This window comes from Phascolarctos cinereus, unplaced genomic scaffold (genome assembly GCF_003287225.1).
Source record: "Phascolarctos cinereus isolate Bilbo 61053 unplaced genomic scaffold, phaCin_HiC Scaffold_4;HRSCAF=312, whole genome shotgun sequence".
Lineage (NCBI taxonomy): Eukaryota > Metazoa > Chordata > Mammalia > Diprotodontia > Phascolarctidae > Phascolarctos > Phascolarctos cinereus.
In genome coordinates this window covers 716,858,506-716,877,315 of record NW_027555847.1, presented here as the reverse complement: position 1 = coordinate 716,877,315, position 18,810 = coordinate 716,858,506, and the positions used below count along the sequence as shown (strand labels likewise).

Sequence of the window (18,810 nt, the reverse complement as noted above, 5' to 3'; positions counted from 1 at the left end):
CTGTGCCTCCACTTTCATGGCCACTCTCTGAGCTCTGGCCCTCGGAGCCTTTTTCTTGGACTCTTGCAGTGGCTGTCTTGTTCTGCCAAGTGCGGGGCTGACCCTGGCGTTTCCCAGGTCACTGCAGTCCCCTGGCTTCCTGGTACCAGCAGACTCAAAGGGGCTCTCCACTGTTTGGCATTTTGAGCTCTTCCCACCACAGTTCTCTTTACACAGTAACCCCCCACGGACACTCTAGTCCAGCCAGACCAGCTTCTTACTTTCTCCATACAGGCTCCTCTGTCCTTGTCAGGATTTGCATCAGCTGCTCCCCATGCCCAGAACATACTCCCCCCTCAGCCCTCTACCATTTAGAATGTCTTGTTTCCCTCGAACCTCAGCTCAGACACAGCCTTGTCCTGACTCCGTTCCCTATAACTAGTGCCTTCCCCTTGTGTCTTTCTTGTACGTGCTTGTGTGCATGTGTGTGCGTGCATGTGCGTGCCTCCTGTAGTTCAGGGGAGAAGGACCCATTCCACTTGGGTCTTTCTTGTCCCATGCCGCAGGGCACCATTGGTGCCTCTTGCTAAATGCTTGTGGGTTAAGTGATTCTCACGGTTGTCTTCTTTTCCTCTTTATTTTTTTAAGCCTTGTATCATCAAGATTAAAAATTTTTTTGATGCTGAAGACTACTTTATTGTTTTGGAACTGTAAGTAAACATTTTTTCCCTGCCATTTCCGTTCAAGCGCAATCTCCGACTCAGCACCAGCTTGCAGGGCTCACAGCAGGGGGCCCTTGGGGTGTGTTTGTACATGCAGCATTTGTACAACAAGTTGATGATGGTCTCGGGAACTATCTGTCCAGACGTCTCCTCGTGGCAGCCAGTCCACACACTGCTCTGGAGCGAGACTTGAGGAATCAAATTTAGTAACTCAGAAATGAATTCTCCTGCTTAAGCTCCTCTCTCACTTAGGATATTCGCTGTGCTCGATATTCATCTCATGGTAAATTATGTCGAGTATTTGTCCTGGAAGCTGCAGCCCAAGATGGCGGTGCTAGCGCATTATATGCTAATTTTAGTCAGCCCCTGGTATTCAGGGCCTCACTTTTGTAGATCTGGGGGTTCTAGTGGCTGTTGTAACAAACTGTTCCAGGTCCTAGGGGGTGAGCAGCTGTTGCTATTAAATCAGAGAATGTGGTTCACCCTGACCACAAGTGAGGTTAACTACAGTGGTTGAACACATCTGCAGCCTCGATGTCTTTCAGAAAGGCATCGTGGCTTAGCCAGAGAGTTTTGGAGGTGCAGAGGGAAGGAACAAATCGGAATTCAGTACTGCCTTGCTTGCATGTATTGCTTCTCTCCCCCTCAACTTCCCAAAACTCTCTATGGCAGAAGTCAATAGCTTCTCACATAGCCCTCTTCCCTATTTTTTTGTGTCTTAAGATATTCATGAATGTGGATGATTGTTGAAAACACAATTTTAAAAAAGGCTTTGGACCGTGACCTAGAACAGTGCTTCTTAAACTGTGGGTCATGACTTCACATTGTCTTCAGTGGCTCTCCACCCACAGTTTGAGGAGCACTGAAGGGGTTGTGAGTGGAAAAAGTTGAAGAAGTCCTGACCTAAAAGATGTAGGTTCTAGTGGCCTTGGGCTAGTCATGTATCCTTGTCAGTTTTCTCATCTGGGAAATATGGAGATTGGACTAGCTCTAACATTCCTCTCATCCGTTCAGACATTTTGAATAAGGAATGTCTAAAATGCTGTGACTTTTGATTTAGTTTTACTCTTTGGTTCTTTCAGTATTCAGTGGACTTTCTTGGCAATGAATGTGACCGCTGAAGCTTGTACCTTTTCTATTCTACTTGTATGTTGTTGAGGGAATTTTTGCATCAGGAGTGGGAGGGGCCCGGGTCCTTGCTGGCTCTGAGATGCTGTCATTCTCTTTTTCAGGATGGAAGGAGGAGAGTTGTTTGAGAGAGTGGTAGGGAGTAAACGCCTGAACGAAGCTACCTGCAAGCTGTACTTTTACCAGATGCTCCTCGCCGTAAAGGTAGATAAGTACTCAGAAACCACACTCTTCTATAGCCCTGCTGTAATTTCATGAGGTGAATTAAGTTTGAATGAACAGGAGCCTTGAGAGGTGCTCATTTTTCCCAAATAGGGAGAAACCCAAGGGACACTTAGGACCAAGAAGAGGCAGTTCTGAATATTTCTCTTGTTTTGTACTTGGCAAAAACGTTCCACCAGCTTTATTTAACTAACTAGGTGTTTGCTGCAAACTAGGTGTAAACTAGGTGGTCGCCTTTCTGGTTTTTGTTCTAGTACTTTTCCTTTAAACATACTGACTTGGGACATCCATTAAACCAAAGGAGTTGCGTCCAGCCTTTGAAGAGAGCTAACGTCTCCCCTGGTGACCGTCTCCAGTTGTCTTGATTGATATCTGGCCACTGCACCCAGATGGCTCCAGAGGAGAAAGTGAGGCTGGTGATTCTGCACAGCCCTGCGTCACTTCAATCCAGTTCACTTGCAAGTCATGGCATCCCCTTCCTGATGTCATGGTCCTCTTTGAGGACAAAGGACAAACAACAATACTTTTATATAATTTTTTTGGAAAATTCTGGGTTTATCTCAGTGCTGACACACACATACACACAATGTCTAGATATAGCATGACAGGAGTGAGGTTTTAGGGGGAACGCCATGCTTTCACTCCAGGACTGAACTGAGTGATCTCTAAAGACGCTTCTAGCTCCAGCTCTGGTGGCATAGAGAAATTCAGATGGGAATCTTCCCTCTTGTCATTACTCCTTTGTTTCTGGTTTTACCTTTAACGGCATGGTGTCACATGAAGCAGATAGCAAGTGCAGTGTGATGCTTCCTCTTGGAAATGAGCAAAAGAGTTTTATGAGAACAATTTGTCTTGTCTCTGTTCTCAGAAATCTTTGTGTCCAACTCTTGCTTTCTTCACTTTAATCCTTCCTACACTTGAAAAATGCCAAACCTTTATAACACCTCTTATACTAGAGCCTCAATTGGGTTGTTTGTTAATTTAGTAATTGATTGACAGCATAGTGGGAACCATTTATTAGTAAAAAGAACCTTTTTCCTCTTGGACTGGGCTCTGTAGAGAAGTGAGCCTTCCCTCATTTTCTTTTCTCCCCTTTTAAACATTTTGTCCCAGTGTTCAGAGTCTTTTGGGAGCAGCCAAATGCCTCATGAAATTTGGAGGCTGGCTTAGAAAGTACCTTTACTCCTCTTTTCCTGGGATTGATCCATGTGAGTCCCAACTGGGACATTCTGCCCTATTTAGTCCTGAGTGGGAGTTTTGGGTAAAGGAGCTGGGTTTCCTGGGAGATAGGTGGCCTGTAGAATCAGCGAAAAGCAAAAAAAAACCTGAACCTTGTCTCAAAACAAAGAGATATCATAAAGACTGCATACTTTTTAGAAACAGGATTGCATTGATTGCGACGTAGGCTCCCTTTGCTATAAATTGTCTCAAACCTGGGCTCTGGGAATTGGGAAGTTTAGATTTTTGCTTTCTCTTAAAAGGAATTTTAGGATTTTGTAAAACTTGGCACCTTATTGTTTCTCTTTATTTAGGAAGGGAAAATTATTTTGTGAAAAGAGACTGGTGATTTTCTTTTAGAAAGCTGGAGAAAAATTGGATAGTGATAAATTAGCATGAGATGATTTTGGCGTTCTGCTTTTTGAGGCAGTGTTACAAATAGAATTTTACTATAACTAGTCTTATAAATTTATTTATTATAAAATCTTATAAATAGAATTTTAAAAGTAAGTTTATGTCCGGCAAACTTGTACGTTTTTAGGACTCTATTCTGAACAGTGTGCCATGAAATTCTATTCAGTTGTTTTGAAAGATTGTTTTTGAAATTGAGTTTATAACTTTGCTGCACAGTCGATCTGAGCGTCACTCATTTCTGTCTCTGTAGTACCTTCATGAAAATGGTATTATACACAGGGACTTAAAGCCTGAGAATGTGCTTCTGTCATCTCAGAAAGAGGATTGTCTTATAAAGGTAAGGAATCTTGACTTCATGCCCCAGCAAATTCTGGATGTTTCATCAGAAACCTTCTTTAAATTATTATTTATCAGAGCTGAAATGTTCCACACCCTTGGCATATGAGCTGTATCCACGGGAATCTTTTTTGCACGTGAGAGGATGGCATTCTCGGCGGTTTGCTTTTGCCCTGTATCCTTTCTTTGTTTCCTCCACGGTTTCCTCTCGTTGCGAGGAGACGGAGCATAGTCAGATAAAGAGCTGGCTTTGGAGCCAGGAAGGCTTTGGTTCCCATCTGGCTGCTGGGCTCATCCCGGCTGAGTGACCGTGGGCCACTCCTGGAGCCTGTAGGTGGTAGTCTGCATTAAAGGGGGAACTTCCTCGCCGGGGGTTCCTTACACAGATGACATCGCACATCTGGTCACATCTGCTTGATAAAAGTGAAGGACAAACACTGATTCTTCATATTATTAAAATATTAAGCAACAGAATTATAAACATCTTGGATTTAGGACAACTGGTTTAAATTAAAGTTAAACCACATAGATCGAGCCAGTTGGCTCTCCTTGTGTGAGTATATCTTATAAAGTGAACCCCTCTGGCCCTTAATTGTAGATTACCGATTTTGGGCAGTCGAAGATTCTTGGGGAGACATCTCTTATGAGAACCCTATGTGGCACGCCCACCTACTTGGCCCCAGAGGTCGTCATTTCCATGGGCTCCGCCGGCTACACTCGTGCTGTGGACTGCTGGAGTTTAGGTGTCATCCTCTTTGTTTGGTAAGATCATCTTCTGGGCCTCAGAATTGGGGTGTCGCTAGCTAGATGCCTGTAGATTTTGTTTAATTCACATTCCATTATTTGTCACTATTTCAAACAGTGTTTGAACACTATTGTAAGTATTAAATTTAACGCTATGTAAAACAGCATTTTGGCTTCTGATTGTACAGAGAAACTGCATATTATTGTCTGATTCTGAAAACATGATGGTTCCTTTTCCTTTCCATCCCCACTAAGCCTTAGTGGATATCCACCTTTCTCGGAGCATAAGACCCAAGTCCCTTTGAAGGATCAGATCGTCAGTGGGAAATACAAACTCATCCCGGAAGTCTGGGAAGCCGTCTCGGACAAGGGTATGGACGGATGCACTGAAAGGGTGAAGCCAGAAGAGGCGGGGTTGCTCTCTCTTTGCTTTAAACACAAAGTTCCACGTCGGTTTAACTCTGTGGCATTGGATGCTGGGTTATCGACAAGCTTTATGTTCCTGTTTGCCTTGTTTTGCAGATTTTTGTTGGATTAAGCAGGTCACAGTTGTAGCAAGAAGCACAAGAAGTGAGCGTAGAGAGTAACTTGACTTTATATCGTTTTAAAAATGCAACTTTTATAATTCTCTAGAATAAAAAGCAAGAGCAAAAATTAGGAAGGTAGAACTTTTCATAGTTAAAAAAATATGACATGATTATCAATAATGGAAAGTCAAAATATTTTTACCGGGTGGCACATTATTAAAATGTGTTTGAGCCATCCCTAGATTGGTTTTGCTTCCTTTCTATGTTAACCACATGTAAGGCCCTATTCTGATGATCTTAGAGCGTAAAAGAAAGGTGCTTTACCTAAGCCTTGCTGTGATCAGCTCATGTGTGATATCTGGACCACCTAGGCACTAAGAAGTGGAAACATTTTCAGTACTGTCTGGAAAAGTTAAGATTCAGTGCATTTGGACTTTAGAAAGCAAGGGAATAGAGGAATAGAGGGAAGAGGGAAAGGAGAAGAGTTTGAAAAGGCAGTCCTTAGCAGCCTTCAGTCTGTTTTGAAGAAGGTGGTAAGAGATGAATGGGGAAATTGAATTGATTGTAAGGGAGGGTGTCTTGAGTCTAAACTCCGTTTAAATAGCACGTAAAGCAAGTCCACAGATCTCCCTGGGTTCCATTCCTCCTTCAACCATTGATGATCAGTGTGACCTTGGGAAAAATCCCTTCTTCTGTGTGATTCACTTTCCTCATCTGTGAAGTAAGGGGGCTGGACACAATTAGCCTAGTTGGACTAGATCTTCAGTTTTACCACTATCTACCTGAAATTTAGCATTTCCTTCAATTATAAGTTAAAAAACAAACACAATAAACCCTTCATGACTTTGAGAAAGAATCCATAGGCTTCTCCAGACTGCCAAAGAGGTCCTAGTCCCCCAGAAGGGCTAAGAACCCCTAGATGAGGTGGTTTCTCAGGTCTTTTTTACTACCACAGGAACACGATTGGCAGAAAGTGAGAATGTTGAGCATGGAGAGAAGACCTAGTGGGAACAAGGGTGTGTGGCCTCGTTCTGCTTGGCTTCAGAGGCCAGAACCAGGAGTAGTGGGTGGAAGATGCAAAGAGGGAGATTTACGCCTGATTCCAAAAGTGGGGCAGGCTTCCCGGGATGCTTCCGGGCCACTTTGAACTGGGGGCTCTGTCCTAAATGGAGTTCCCGTTTAGGTAGCAGTTAGACCAGATGGGCCCTGCCACTGTGATAACGCCTGGACCTTTTAACATTCTGCTCGGTAGATGTGACTGATTGATTGAGTGCTGAGTAACCTGCCGCCTCCTTTGGTTCTAGCTCTGGATCTTGTTAAGAAGCTGCTGGTAGTGGATCCAGAGAAACGCTATACGACAGAGGAGGCCTTGGCGCATCCGTGGCTTCAGGTGCGTATGGAGCTTGTCCGTACAGCAGGATGCTGTCCCGTTTCCTGTGCTGACCGTTGGCAAAGCAGAACTCTTAGTCTGCAGCCCCAGTTGTGTTCAGATGAGCCCATCAGCTGTCAGGCATTTCGTTTAGTGAACTCACCACCACACACTGAGCGGGGACTAGGAGATGGCCAGGTAGACAGCTACCCTGGGGGCAAGTGCAGGGCGCTGTGCCCGGGGACACTTTGCACTGTTTTAGAAGTGAGCATGGTTTTAACGTTAGAAAATTCTGATCCCCTGAGTACGTGGGCTTTTATTTTATAATAAGCCAGGTTGCTGCGATACAGTGAAGGCGTCAAGTCCCCAGGGGATAGTAACGCACCGGTAGGGTGGGTTGTCTTCTCCGCCCCCCCACCCCACCCCTTTGCTTAGATTTAGAGTGAATAAGTGTCAGGTCTGGGTTTTGGTTCAGGCATTGGAGGGATGTGGGGTAGGCAGGAGTAGAGCTCCATCAAGGGCAGAGAATGAGGTTCTTGCCGCAGGCCACATGTCATATGGCGGATTTCGGTTCCACTTTACTCAGTAGTGTGCCAAAGGTCTTATCAGGGTAGGGGGAGAGGGTGAACTGTATACCAGGCACGTTAAGGTGTTCAGCATGTGAGGAAAGACATCGTGTCACATCAAGGGACACTTGAGTAAAAGGTTTGGGAGGTCCCCAGGATCGTGGAAAAATGTTCTTTAGTGATAACTTTGCCCTCATTGGTCAGCTCCCCGGGTCTTTAGGATGAATTAATCTGCTTTTTCTAATGGCGTGTTAACTGCCCTGTTTAGATTGTAAGTTGATTGCATAGGTTGTGTCTTCATTCTGCTGGGCCCTAGCCTTTACCACCCTAACCCTTAGCAGAGCTGACCTAGAACACGTTCAGCTGGTGGCTGGTTCATTTGCTGTTTCCTATGGGGTTGGGAGGGCTTAGCCACCATTAATTTGAGAGAGCGTAGTTATAGGCCAGAAAATATTTAACAGCGTTAGGTAAATTGATAAATAGGCGCAAGGGGATACTAAATTTATTTATTTATTTATTGGGGGGGGGCGGCAAGGCATTTGGGGCTAAGTGACCTGCCCAGAGTCACCCAGCTAGTTGTCAAGTGTCTTTGAGGCTGGATTTGAAGGCGATACTAAATTTAAATGTGAACATTACCGTAGCGTATTGAAAAGGGAGCTGGGCTGACCTGCACTCAGTCTGACAGCTAAAGGGGGTGAGGCAGTAGCGATAGGATGTGGGGATGAGCAGTGTCAGGGAAGAGAAAGAGGGCATATTTGAGAGATGCTACAAAGGGGGAAATGCCAGAACCTGACAACTGAGGGAATGTGGGGGTGAAAGTGGAGTCAAGGATGACATCTCAGCTGGGAGCCCAGGGAACCAAGTATTTTCTCCTTCAGTCAAATAAAAGTATCAGGTTACCTCTGGGAGAAGTAATTGGCCCAAATTCACCCCAGGTTGTAATTCATTGATCACATCTTTTCGTTGGGGAATAGATTTGGACAGAAGGGAAGGAGACAGGCCCCAGGATTCAGAAAGCCTAGCTGTGCTGAAGAGTTCTGCCCTTTTGACAGTTTTGTTTAAGACTAGCTCTTTTCACAAACATGAAATCTTTCTAACATTTACAAATAAAGGTTTTGGGTGTTGCTCTAGAACATCATCCCCAAAAAACAAAAGAACAACCCCCAAAACAAAAACCTTTGCCACATTGTGTCAGTTTGGAATGTGAGGGCTCTGGAGACAAGTGATTTGGAAGTAAAAAGGGGCTTTTGTCACTAGGGATTCAAATCTGAAGGAGACAAGAATCCTGCATCTTGGTTCCTGCTCTGTGTTCTGATGGGCAAAGTTGTGGTGGGGCAGGGCCCCCTCTTTCCATGAGTTTGTATTTGGGGCATGACTAGGAGTTGGGTGTGAACAATGCTTTTAAATTCAGTATAATGTTTTACTTGTAATCTCCATCTGGGGGGGATACTGTTGTAAATAGATAAGGAAATCACTGGCCATTCCAGGGATCTGAAGTTTTGTTACTGTGGGTATTACTTGCAGTAGTTCACTGCCCTTTTGTAACTCGTTTGGTTTTGACAGTCACTGTGGCTGAGAATGTCATCATCCCGTAACTCCTCTGGTGACTGGACTTCTGAGCATTGCTAGGTTGATGTTGAGACATACAATCAGAACCAACTTGGAATTAGGTGCTGGGGAAGCCAGGACACAAATTAAATGGCCCTTGTCATCTCCATCTTTAAGGAGATTATGTTCTTGTGGGGTGAAAAATAATGTGCTCATTGGCAAATAATGTAGAAAGCAGTTTGGAGAAGAAGTATATACCAGAAGGATGGGGCTAGGGCTATGAAGTGAGGAGAAGGCCTCCTTCCCGTAGGGAGGTGGCAGCTATGTGCGCTCTTCTTGGAAGGAAGCCAGGCCTTCTCAGAGGAGGCAGTGAGGTGAGAGAGCATATGTAGAGGTATGGAACTTTGGCAGGGAGTGATATCTGATCAGTCTGTCCAGAGAGTCCAGAGCCAGCTTGGAGTATGTATTTTATCCTAGGCCATCCTAGGGAGCAATTTGAGCTTTCTGAGCCAAAAAGATGAGACCCCTGCTTAAGGAATGTCAATTTGGCAGCTGTGAGCAGGATGGATGGGCAAAGAGGCTGGAGTCAGAGAGACCACATAGAAAGTTTTTACAACAGTCCAAGTGAGAGAGAGGTAAGGAGGACCTGAATTTGGGTGGTGGGCCTGTCATTGGAGAGAAGGGTACAGATGTGAGAGATGTTGTACAGGAAGAATCAGTTAGATTCATAAACTGATTAGATGTTGGGGGTAGAGACAGTGAGGGCACAAGGACTGAAAGGATGGTGATACCATCAGTAGAAATAGGAAACTAATTAAGGGGGTGGTCTGGGGGGAGAGATAAAGAGCTGGGAGTCATCTCATTAAGATGATAATTAAACTCATTGGAGCTGAAGACGTGACCAAGAGACCGCAGAGAGAATAGAGGCCCTAAGTTTAAGGGGCATGATGTGGTCAATGATTCAGCACAGGAGACCGAGAGAGCTATCAGACAAGAGGAGAACCCAGAGGGCAGGGGCACAAAAACCCAGAGAGGGGGGTCAACACCATACAATTCTGTAGACAGGCCATGAGGCCAATGGAGGGGGGAGAATTGTTTTAGAGTCTTGAGGAGAATGTTGGGGGTATGGAACCCCAATAGCAGAGTCCCCCACAGTGCCTCCATACAGATCTGGAAAACACACCAAGACTTAGTCCTGGTTTGAAAATCAAAGAAAGAAAATAACAGCGTGTCTTTTTTCCAGCCCAGATCAGCACAGGGAGACACACGATGTCTGCAGATGCTGGGGATATGATTCTAGCCAGGAAATGCCGTACTGGGTATTCTGGCACAGGGACCGAAAGAGGCCTGAGGATGTGTGTCAGGGCGAGAAGTGGCCCCAGACCCACACGGAAGAGCCTGACCTTGTGTAGGGTGTAGGAACAGGTGCTCACTCATTACCCAGTTCTAGGTTAGAGATCCAGGGTGGGCTGAGGAGGGAACCTGAGCCTCAGGGTGACTTCCAGGGTGGAGTGACTGGTCCCTAGGCTGGACTGCACAAGTAGCCAGTTCAGAAGCAAGCAGGACCTGTGTGGGTCACAGCCCAGGAGCAGGGCTTCGTCTCAGTTCAGCCTCCAGCCCCCTCAGAAGCCTGCAGCATAACAACCAGGACAGGAATCCCAAATCAAGGGGGAAGCCTGCACTTCTGTCCCACCTAAGGAGCACAGCTTCCCTGCTGGCTGATAGTGGCTGAGTGCAACAAAAATCTTCTGAAACTCTGGAGTGAGCCCACAGGCCTGTTGCTCAGACCCAAACTCTGATCAGTAACTTGCAGAGTTCAGACCAGGGGGCAGTGATCAGAATTTGCCCCGGATCAGACCATTCTTTGGGAGCACTGAAATCTTGCAGCCTGAGTTGTTGACATCTTAGAATAGCACAACATCATTACCCCAAGAATGTAGCAGAATGACCCAAGAAGACACAAGCTCAGCCCCTAGACAGTCCCTCCAGAGAACCTGGCATAGAGAACCTGGCCCTAAAATAAAGTCCAGTCTGAGGAGTGAGCAAACAAAAAAAAAAAAAGGATCCTACCATAAAGAGCCAATATGGTGACAGAGATACTAGAGACACATACCTAGAAGAAGAGAATGATTCCAAAACATCTGCAAAGCCTCAAAGGAAAACATAGCTTGGACATAAATATGACTAGCATTCCTAGAAGAGATGAAGTAAGGGTTATGGGGGGAAAAGGTATAAGAGGTCTTATAAATAAAGAGAAATCACCAGATGAAAAATTTGGAAAAGGAGGAAGAACTGTGGAATTGGAAAGAGAATTGACTGCTTCTCATAAGAGATATAGAACTAATGCAAAGCAGCAAACTTCCTGAAAATTAGGTTGGATTGGATAGAAGCCAATGACTCCACAAGACAGCATGAAATATTAAAGTCAAAATAGTAGGAAAAAACAAACACAATGTAAAGTATCTCATAGTAAAACAGCTGACCTGGAAAGCAGATTGAGGAGCGATAATTTAAGAATCACTGGACTACCTGGAAGCCATGACCAAAACAAGAGCCGAGACATTATAAGAAATCTGCCCAGTCTTTATAGAACCAGAGGGCAAAGTGGAAATAGAATCCTATGGTTACAACCAAAGTAAAAAAATGAAAATTCTCAGAAACAAGATAGCCCAAAATCCAGTTTCCAGGTCAAATATAAAATACTGCAAGTAGCCAGAAAGAAGGACTTCAACTTTTGAGGAGCCACAGTCTGGATCACACATGATTTAGCAGCCAACACTTGTTAGGAATGGAGAGCTTGGAACATGATTTTCCAAAAGGCAAAAGATATGGGCTTATAGCTTACAGGAATAACCTACCCAGCAAAACTCGGCATAATCCTACAGGACAAACATTCCTGATGAGAAGACCAAAGCTGCATAGAAGTTTTGAAATATGAACACAAGAGTCAAGAGGAAATACAAAAAAGAAAATGTAGATGAGTAATCATAAACAATTAAATGACTGTATAAATTGTTTTCCAATTATGAGGGGTCTTAGAGTCTAATTTGAAGACAGAGGGTTTGAGAATAGTTTTGTTATATTTTGATGATCTTAAAATAAAAGTGGAATGGGGGGAAGAGAAAATACCTAGGGTAGGGAAAATTATCTCATGTAATTGGAGTGTATAACTAGAAGGCCATATAGATGAGAAAGAAGTAGGGGAAATGGGTGACACTTGAACCTCATCCTTATCTGAATTGCTCAAGGAAGAAACAACACACACACACACACACACATACACACTTCACACAATGACAGAAAAAATGAGAAGGGAGAGAGTGGAATGAGAGGGAAGGGAGGGATTAATCCTAAGAAATGAATTTGAATAAATTTAATTTAAAAATTAAAAAATTAATCCTAAGAAACAAACTTAACTTTAGGAGAGTGGATGGGGAGAGGAGGAGGGAAGTGGTGGCTTAAAAGAAAAGAAAAGCCTTAGCCTAAGAGCCTTAGGGTCTGGGTGAAGGAAAGAAAAGGGGCAGGGGAACCAAAGTAAATTGTGCTGGGGCTGATCACACTCCTCCTCTCTCACCACTCTTTTGTGTATAAGAAGGAGGCAGGAAACAAAGCCACTGATGTTGATGAGGTTCAAGGTGATCAGTTCTATGAAAACCTACATCTTCTAGAAATAACACCAAAAAAAGATGTCACATTCATCATAGGGGATCAGAAAGCTAAAGCAGGAAATAAAAAGATAATTGAAATAACAGGCAAGTTTGGCCTTGGAATACAAAATGCAGCAGGGCACAGATAAGAGTTTAGTCAAGATAACTCAGTGGTCATTACAACCACTCTTTTTCCAACAATCCAAAAGGCAACTCTACATATGTCTATCACTGATGGTCAATATGGAACAACTAACTGGTTCAAGATTGGGAAAGGAGTATGAAAAGGCTGTATGTTGTCATCTTATTTATTTAACTTTTAAGCAGAGTACATCACGTGAAATGCCAGGCTGGACAAATCAAAAGCTGGAATAAAAGTGGCTGGGAGAAATGTCAACAATCTTAGATATGTAGACACTGCCACTCAGATGGCAGGAAGTGAAGAAGAATTAAGAAGCCTCTTGATTTGCTAAAAGGAGGAGAGTACAAAAGCTGGCTTGAAGCTTAACATCCAAAAAACTAAGATTGTGGTGGCTGGTCCCATCACTTCCTGGCACGTGGAGGGAGAACATGGAAGCAGTGTCAGATTTTATATTCTTGGGCTCAGTGATCACTGCAGTTGGCAACTGCATCCATGAAATTAAAAGACACTTGCTTCTTGGAAGGAAGGCTATGGCAGATCTGGACAGCAGACTGAAAACAGAGTCACCTGTCTGGGAGAGGAGGGTATGGGAGGGAACAAAAGCAGATTTTTGTTGGTGGAAAAAAATAAAATTTTGGAAAAGAAAAAAAAAGAAAAGCTTGTTTGGGTAGTGGGATAAAAAGAAGGATAAAAGGACTTTCCCTTAGCAGGGAAGTCCTGTTTGAGAGGAGATAACATAAATTTGAGTGGATCCAATTAGCATTTTGTATGTATGACCTTCCTTCAGCACTGTTCAGCCTTGAGAGGAGAAGCAAGGAAGGAAGATCGTGGCAGTAAGCCAAGGTTGGGGTTTTATGCTATGTGAACCACAAGAGAGTCTGTGATTCAAGAATCGGGGGCACTATCTAGTGAAATAGTTAATTCTAGAGTTAAGAAAGGAAAGGTAGGAAAGGGAGGCCAGAGTGGTGCAGTGCCTAGAAGTTATAGCGAGGATGGAAAATTCAATGAACATTTATTGCCTACTATATGCCAGGCATTGTGTTAAATCTGTTTAGGAGGGGTAAGGCCTCATGAGAAATGGAAAGAAAGCACATTATGGTCAGAGGAATTTGAGTCCTGGATCACAGAGTTGGGATAATTGCGAGTGATGTCAAGATCAAAGGTATGGCCACCTTGGTGTGTGGCTGAGATGGAGTTAAGGAGTGGGTCACTAGAGTTGAAGCAAGTGAGGAGCCAGTAGACTCCAGTGTTTTAAGGAATATCAGTGTGTATGTTGGAGTGAAGGCCCGTAGTATAAGGGCAGGTTTGGGGAGGAAGATTGTGTGTCAGGTGCCAAAATCCTTGGGAGATTGTAGATAATTTCCACATCGATCTGGATGGAGTGATATTTCTGGATAAAGCAAAGAGGAGTATTTGCCGAGATGGCAGTAAGGAGAGGAAAGAGAACACAAAGCTTAGGGGGCTGTATGACAGAGCTGAGGATCCAAAACCATCTTGACAGGCTACACCATCAGGCCAGATCTAACACAGTGATGTTTAACAGGGATGAACTTAGCCGCACTTTGGTGTTTAAGTAAATCAATGTCACAATTTGTCTTTACGAGATCTGGTGGTTTTGGAATGGGAACCTACTCGGAGTCAGCAGTGTGACGCGGCCGCCAGAAACAGCTCATGTAATTTTGGGCTGCTTTAGGAGGCAGAACTTTTGAGAAAACAGTAGTTGTTTGATGGTGCCATTGTGCTCTGGTCAGACCACATTTGGAGTATTGGCATTCTGATCTAGGTACCATGCTGCAGTAAGGTCATAGCTAGAGAGTATCTAGAGGTGGGTAACCAAGATGGTGGACAGCCTTGAGTTCATGTTATATGAGGATCATTTGTAGGAACTGAGAATGAATGTTTCGTCTGAAAAAGAAAAGACTTTGACTTGGTAAAATGGGGCGGGAGGAGGCAACACATACAATAACTGTTTAAGTATTGAAAAGGTTGTCACATGAGAGACTTATTTTTGTTTGACCCCAGAGGCTAGAGTCAAGTCGAGTGGGCAGAGGTTATAAAGTGGCAAGTTTAGCTAAGCTCAATGTCAGGAAAACCTGGCTGAGCATTCAAGCTGTTCCAAAGTGAAATGATGTTATTTGAGAATTGGTGGGGTTTTCCTCCTTAGATTGACACCAGGGGTGTTGTAGGCAGATAACGTTTCAGATGGGGCTGAACTTGACTACTAAGGACCTGACTCTGACATGACTTTGACATTCTGTGACTCTTGTAATCTATCTGAGGACGCTGGAGGAAATGGGGTGTTTTCCGTAAATAACAAGTATGTTTTACAGGGGCCAGGTCCTATATTGGGAAATAGGGGAGAGACAGGTTTACAGAGGTGAGGATTTGGCATATTCAGTTAACTAGGTGAAATGATTCGCCTGTTTGTTGTCCTAGAGGCTACAGTTTGAAGATGATTTTAGGAGAAATCTGCAGGATACAGTGGAAAGTATAATTTTCCAGGGCCTTTTCCTTTTTTCCCTCTTCACTGGTGGCACCGTCTCTGGTGCTCTGTACTTAATAGATTTCTAAACATTATTGGTACCAGGATGTGGGAAGGAAGAACTGGAATTGAAATCAGTTGGCATTTCTGCCAGTGAGCAGATGTAAGTGTTTGGTATCAGGAAGCTGGAAATAAACAGTCTGGGGACTAGTTTTAGATTTCATAATTTCCTGTCTCCCGTTAGTGTGGGTAATTGAGAGTTGGTTGTATTTGAACTCGCTTTAGCAGAAATTGTTTGGCAGTGATTGAACCCAGGCATAGGGTTAGGGATCGGACCTGTGACTTCACTGGCGGAGAGAACTTTCTGGTGCAAAAATTCCCTCTTCTGGTGCAGGTTGGCATCTTCTCTGCAGCGTACAGTCTTAGAGTTACCTAGAGCATGGTAAGATTATGTGACTCATCTAGGGTCTCACAGCCAGTGTGAGTCAGAGGGGGCACTTGAACGCCGGGATCTTTGGCCCCCACCCCAGCTAAGCCAAGCTGCCCTGCTGAATGTGAAGGAATGGATATAGAAATAAATCTCTTAGTTGTCCCACCTTAAGTGCCGTCATTCAGACTTAATTCACGTCAGACACGATGAACTCCTTAAAACCCCAGAATGGGGCCACTGGGGAAGCTTGCTTCCTCAGCCTCCATTTTTGGAGGCTTTTATGAGAAGAATAAACAGTCGTCCATCCTGGATCCTTATTTAGTTACCTTCCTAAAGGTGGGAAGCATTGATTTTCTCATTCTTATCTGATCTTCCCAGTATTGTTTTTGGAATGAATGATGGAGGCATTTCTTAACCACTTTCTATGTGCAAAGCATGCTCCTAAGTGTTGGGGATTCACATCGAGAAGTCACAGTCCTTGCCCTCAAGGAGCGTACGTTCCAGACAGCTTATGGAAGGCTGCAGCTGCAGCTCACATGGAAAGGTCCCATGGTTCTTGGAGTGGGCAGTGGCAAAGCAGATGGTGATATCTCTCCTTTAATGTCATTTCCACTGGTAAAATCAGCAATCAGTTCCTGCTGTTGATGAACTTGAGCAAAACTTTGGGGATAAGAACTTTCTATTCTGGGTCTTCAGTAGCTGTAGCTGCAGCCCCTGCAGGAGCAGGTCCAGGCTGAATGTCCCCCGGGATGCACTTCCCAGGATGATGGCTGAAGGCACCGGGCTGAAGCATGGTTGTTCCCAAGGCTCTTGGCTTCAAGGTCCTGGCTTGTCTCCCTTAGGTTCTAAGGGAAGATGGTGGTCACAGTGGTGTTCAGGGTTTGAGCGGCCTGGCCCATGCTGCTTTCTGACTCTTCCTCGGGGTGCCCACTGCTTCAGCTAGGTTGGCCTGCCTGCTCTGTGGGTGGCAGTTATCAGCAGTGGTTCCTGGTGGTGATGAGGGGATCCCCTTTTCTAGAACGATTTCTTCCCTCAGTGATGGCTGTAGGGTATGGACTGGAGGCAGGTCTGGTGGTTTGGGGTCACTGCTCTTCCCAAGGCTCTTGGGCTCATGGTACTGGGCCTGGGTGGTCTGGGAAGCTGTGAAAGATAGCGGATGGATACATTAGGGAAACCTGTTCAAATGATGCTAGATTGTGTGTGTGTGTGTGTGTGTGTGTGTGGTTTTAAGGATGCCATGTTTAACCAGCATCTTGGCAATCCCTGGGAGCCAGACTCTAAAATTTTATGTTGATATTATTTAACCTTGGAAATACTAAGAACAGGGAGTGTGCTAGTTTTTGAGGTTCTGGGTTAGGCTCCTTGGATCTCTGGATTTTCCATTAAAGCAAAATACTTCTGTCTGTGCTACTGGTTTTTACTGAGAACAACATAGTATCTCTACATAATAGAATCCTGTTGGCTTAGTTAGGGATAAGCTTCAGGAAGGGGCTTAAAATTGTAAGAAACCCGTCTCCTTCCTCTGTGTGCCTGTTTTAAAGCATAGTATTATAACTCAGTCATGGAGTTGCTTCTTTTAGGCCTCTCTTCTTCCCAGGGAGGTTATATTTATTTATTTTTTGCTTTGTTTTGAAACTCTTTGTAGGATGAAGAGATGAAAAGCAAGTTCCATGCTCTGCTTATGGAGGAAACTAAGTCACTGAATCTACCTTTGAGCCCACCCCAGGTATGGTGTTTTGTTAAAGAAATGACTGAGTTTGAGGAGCCAGTGGTGGATTGAAGAACATAAAATATTTACACAGTGTCCATTTAGTGGTTTAAAAGACACCATTAAAGCCATCATTGAGAGAACTTTTTTTCAAGGTAAGACATCATAATTCTTTCCAAACTTTAAAATTCTTATGCTCAGCATCAGCCAGGTGGAAAGCTCTGTACCTGGGCTTGAGGGGAGATTCAGAGATTACAACGCTGGCTCCTTGACCTCAAAGAATTTAGAATGTAGTGGAGGAAAAGAATACAAGTCACCATTAAGACACAATAGAAACAAATCTGCGCGGTGTCGGTGTGGAGAGAGCATGAATGAGAATTCCAGGAAAGGGATTTATTGATCGCCCTGAGATGGTCAAGTCGGAAGTTTGAGGTGCTTGATCCACCTCAGAGGACTAACCCTGGGCCTCTTTGTTGAAGTGGCCTCCTTCTTTGGAGGGCTTGGGAGCCAGTAGAACATTGTTGCGATGCCAACATTGTTCCACGTAGTTGAGTCATTCATTGTCAGCTGATTGATTCGTGAAAACGTTGCCTGTAAAGTGCTTTATGGTGACCAGTTCACTGTCACAGCACTTTTTAAGGAAGACTGACAACTTTCTGTGCCAGCGTGAGGGAGGGCAAGGCCCCCAGAGGGGATCGTGAAGGGCAGATACCCAGCTCTGCCCTTGGGTGGCGCTGTCCTTCAGGTTGCTCCATCTGTAAGGGAAAAGAGAAGGCTTCGATGGCCTTTGACGTCTGAGTCATGTTATTTTACCGAAGAGAAAAAGGAGTTCATCTCCCTTGTTTTACAGAGGAGGGAACAGAGAATTAGGAACGTGGCCTGACGTGTCCAGTCACACAGATGGTAATTGTTAGAGGGGAGATTTGCATTCAGGTCCTCTGATCCCAGGGGTTGTACCTTTCCCACGGGGTCATAGTTGTAGCACATTTTTGTATCTGTTGGATGTTTTAAGACAAGCTGTTCAGCTCAAAGGTTTTTTTTTCAGCTTCCTGCAAGCAGAAAGCGTCCCCACGAAGGGGAAGAAGAGGATGAAGCTAGCTCTTCCAAACATTGCCTAGCCTCCACCTCCATGCAGTCAGCACCATTAAAAGAAAAAAGGGAAAGAAAGTGACTTTTATAGCTTGCCTTTTTGTTAGTCATTTGGGGTAATTTTCTATTTTTTATAAAGTGAATTTTTTAAAAAATGGAAAAATTGTTTAACATAATCATTGATGTACAAATAAAAAATTAATGTAATCATGGCTTTGTATTTGTATGATCAAATATGATATCAGGTATAATCAGTTACACATCTGGAGCCGAAGGAACCTTGGATTCGCTCTAGACCAACTCCCTCATTTTATAGGTGAACGTATAATCCTATAGGAACAGAGATGGGGCGGGGAAGGGCGCTGGCTGGGGAGTCACGGGGCCTGGGACGAAATCCCACCTCTTCCTCCTGTCTGTGTCCCTTGGACCAGTCACTTGACCGCCTCTAGCCTCAGTTTCCTTATCTATAAAAAGAGGGCTAGGCCTTGGCAGCTTCTGAAGTCCCCCCTAGCTCTAGAGCTCTCCAACCATCTATGCTC

The 18,810-nt window shown here is 44.3% G+C and overlaps 1 protein-coding gene across 4 annotated transcripts in view; it reads left to right on the top strand.

The window, feature by feature from the left end:
• CHEK2 (checkpoint kinase 2) overlaps positions 1-18,478 on the top strand; it is a 47,253-nt gene extending 28,775 nt beyond the window's left edge. For all 4 annotated transcript variants that reach the window (XM_020996589.2, XM_078154398.1, XM_020996588.2 and 1 more), the window contains 8 exons: positions 628-689; positions 1,934-2,033; positions 3,934-4,020; positions 4,618-4,781; positions 5,019-5,134; positions 6,595-6,680; positions 17,120-17,200; positions 18,228-18,478. In XM_020996589.2, the coding sequence (XP_020852248.1) occupies positions 628-689; positions 1,934-2,033; positions 3,934-4,020; positions 4,618-4,781; positions 5,019-5,134; positions 6,595-6,680; positions 17,120-17,200; positions 18,228-18,353 (822 nt within the window). In that variant the 3' untranslated portion in view covers positions 18,354-18,478. The remainder of the gene's footprint in view (positions 1-627; positions 690-1,933; positions 2,034-3,933; positions 4,021-4,617; positions 4,782-5,018; positions 5,135-6,594; positions 6,681-17,119; positions 17,201-18,227) is intronic.
• The last annotated feature ends 332 nt before the right edge of the window (positions 18,479-18,810 follow it).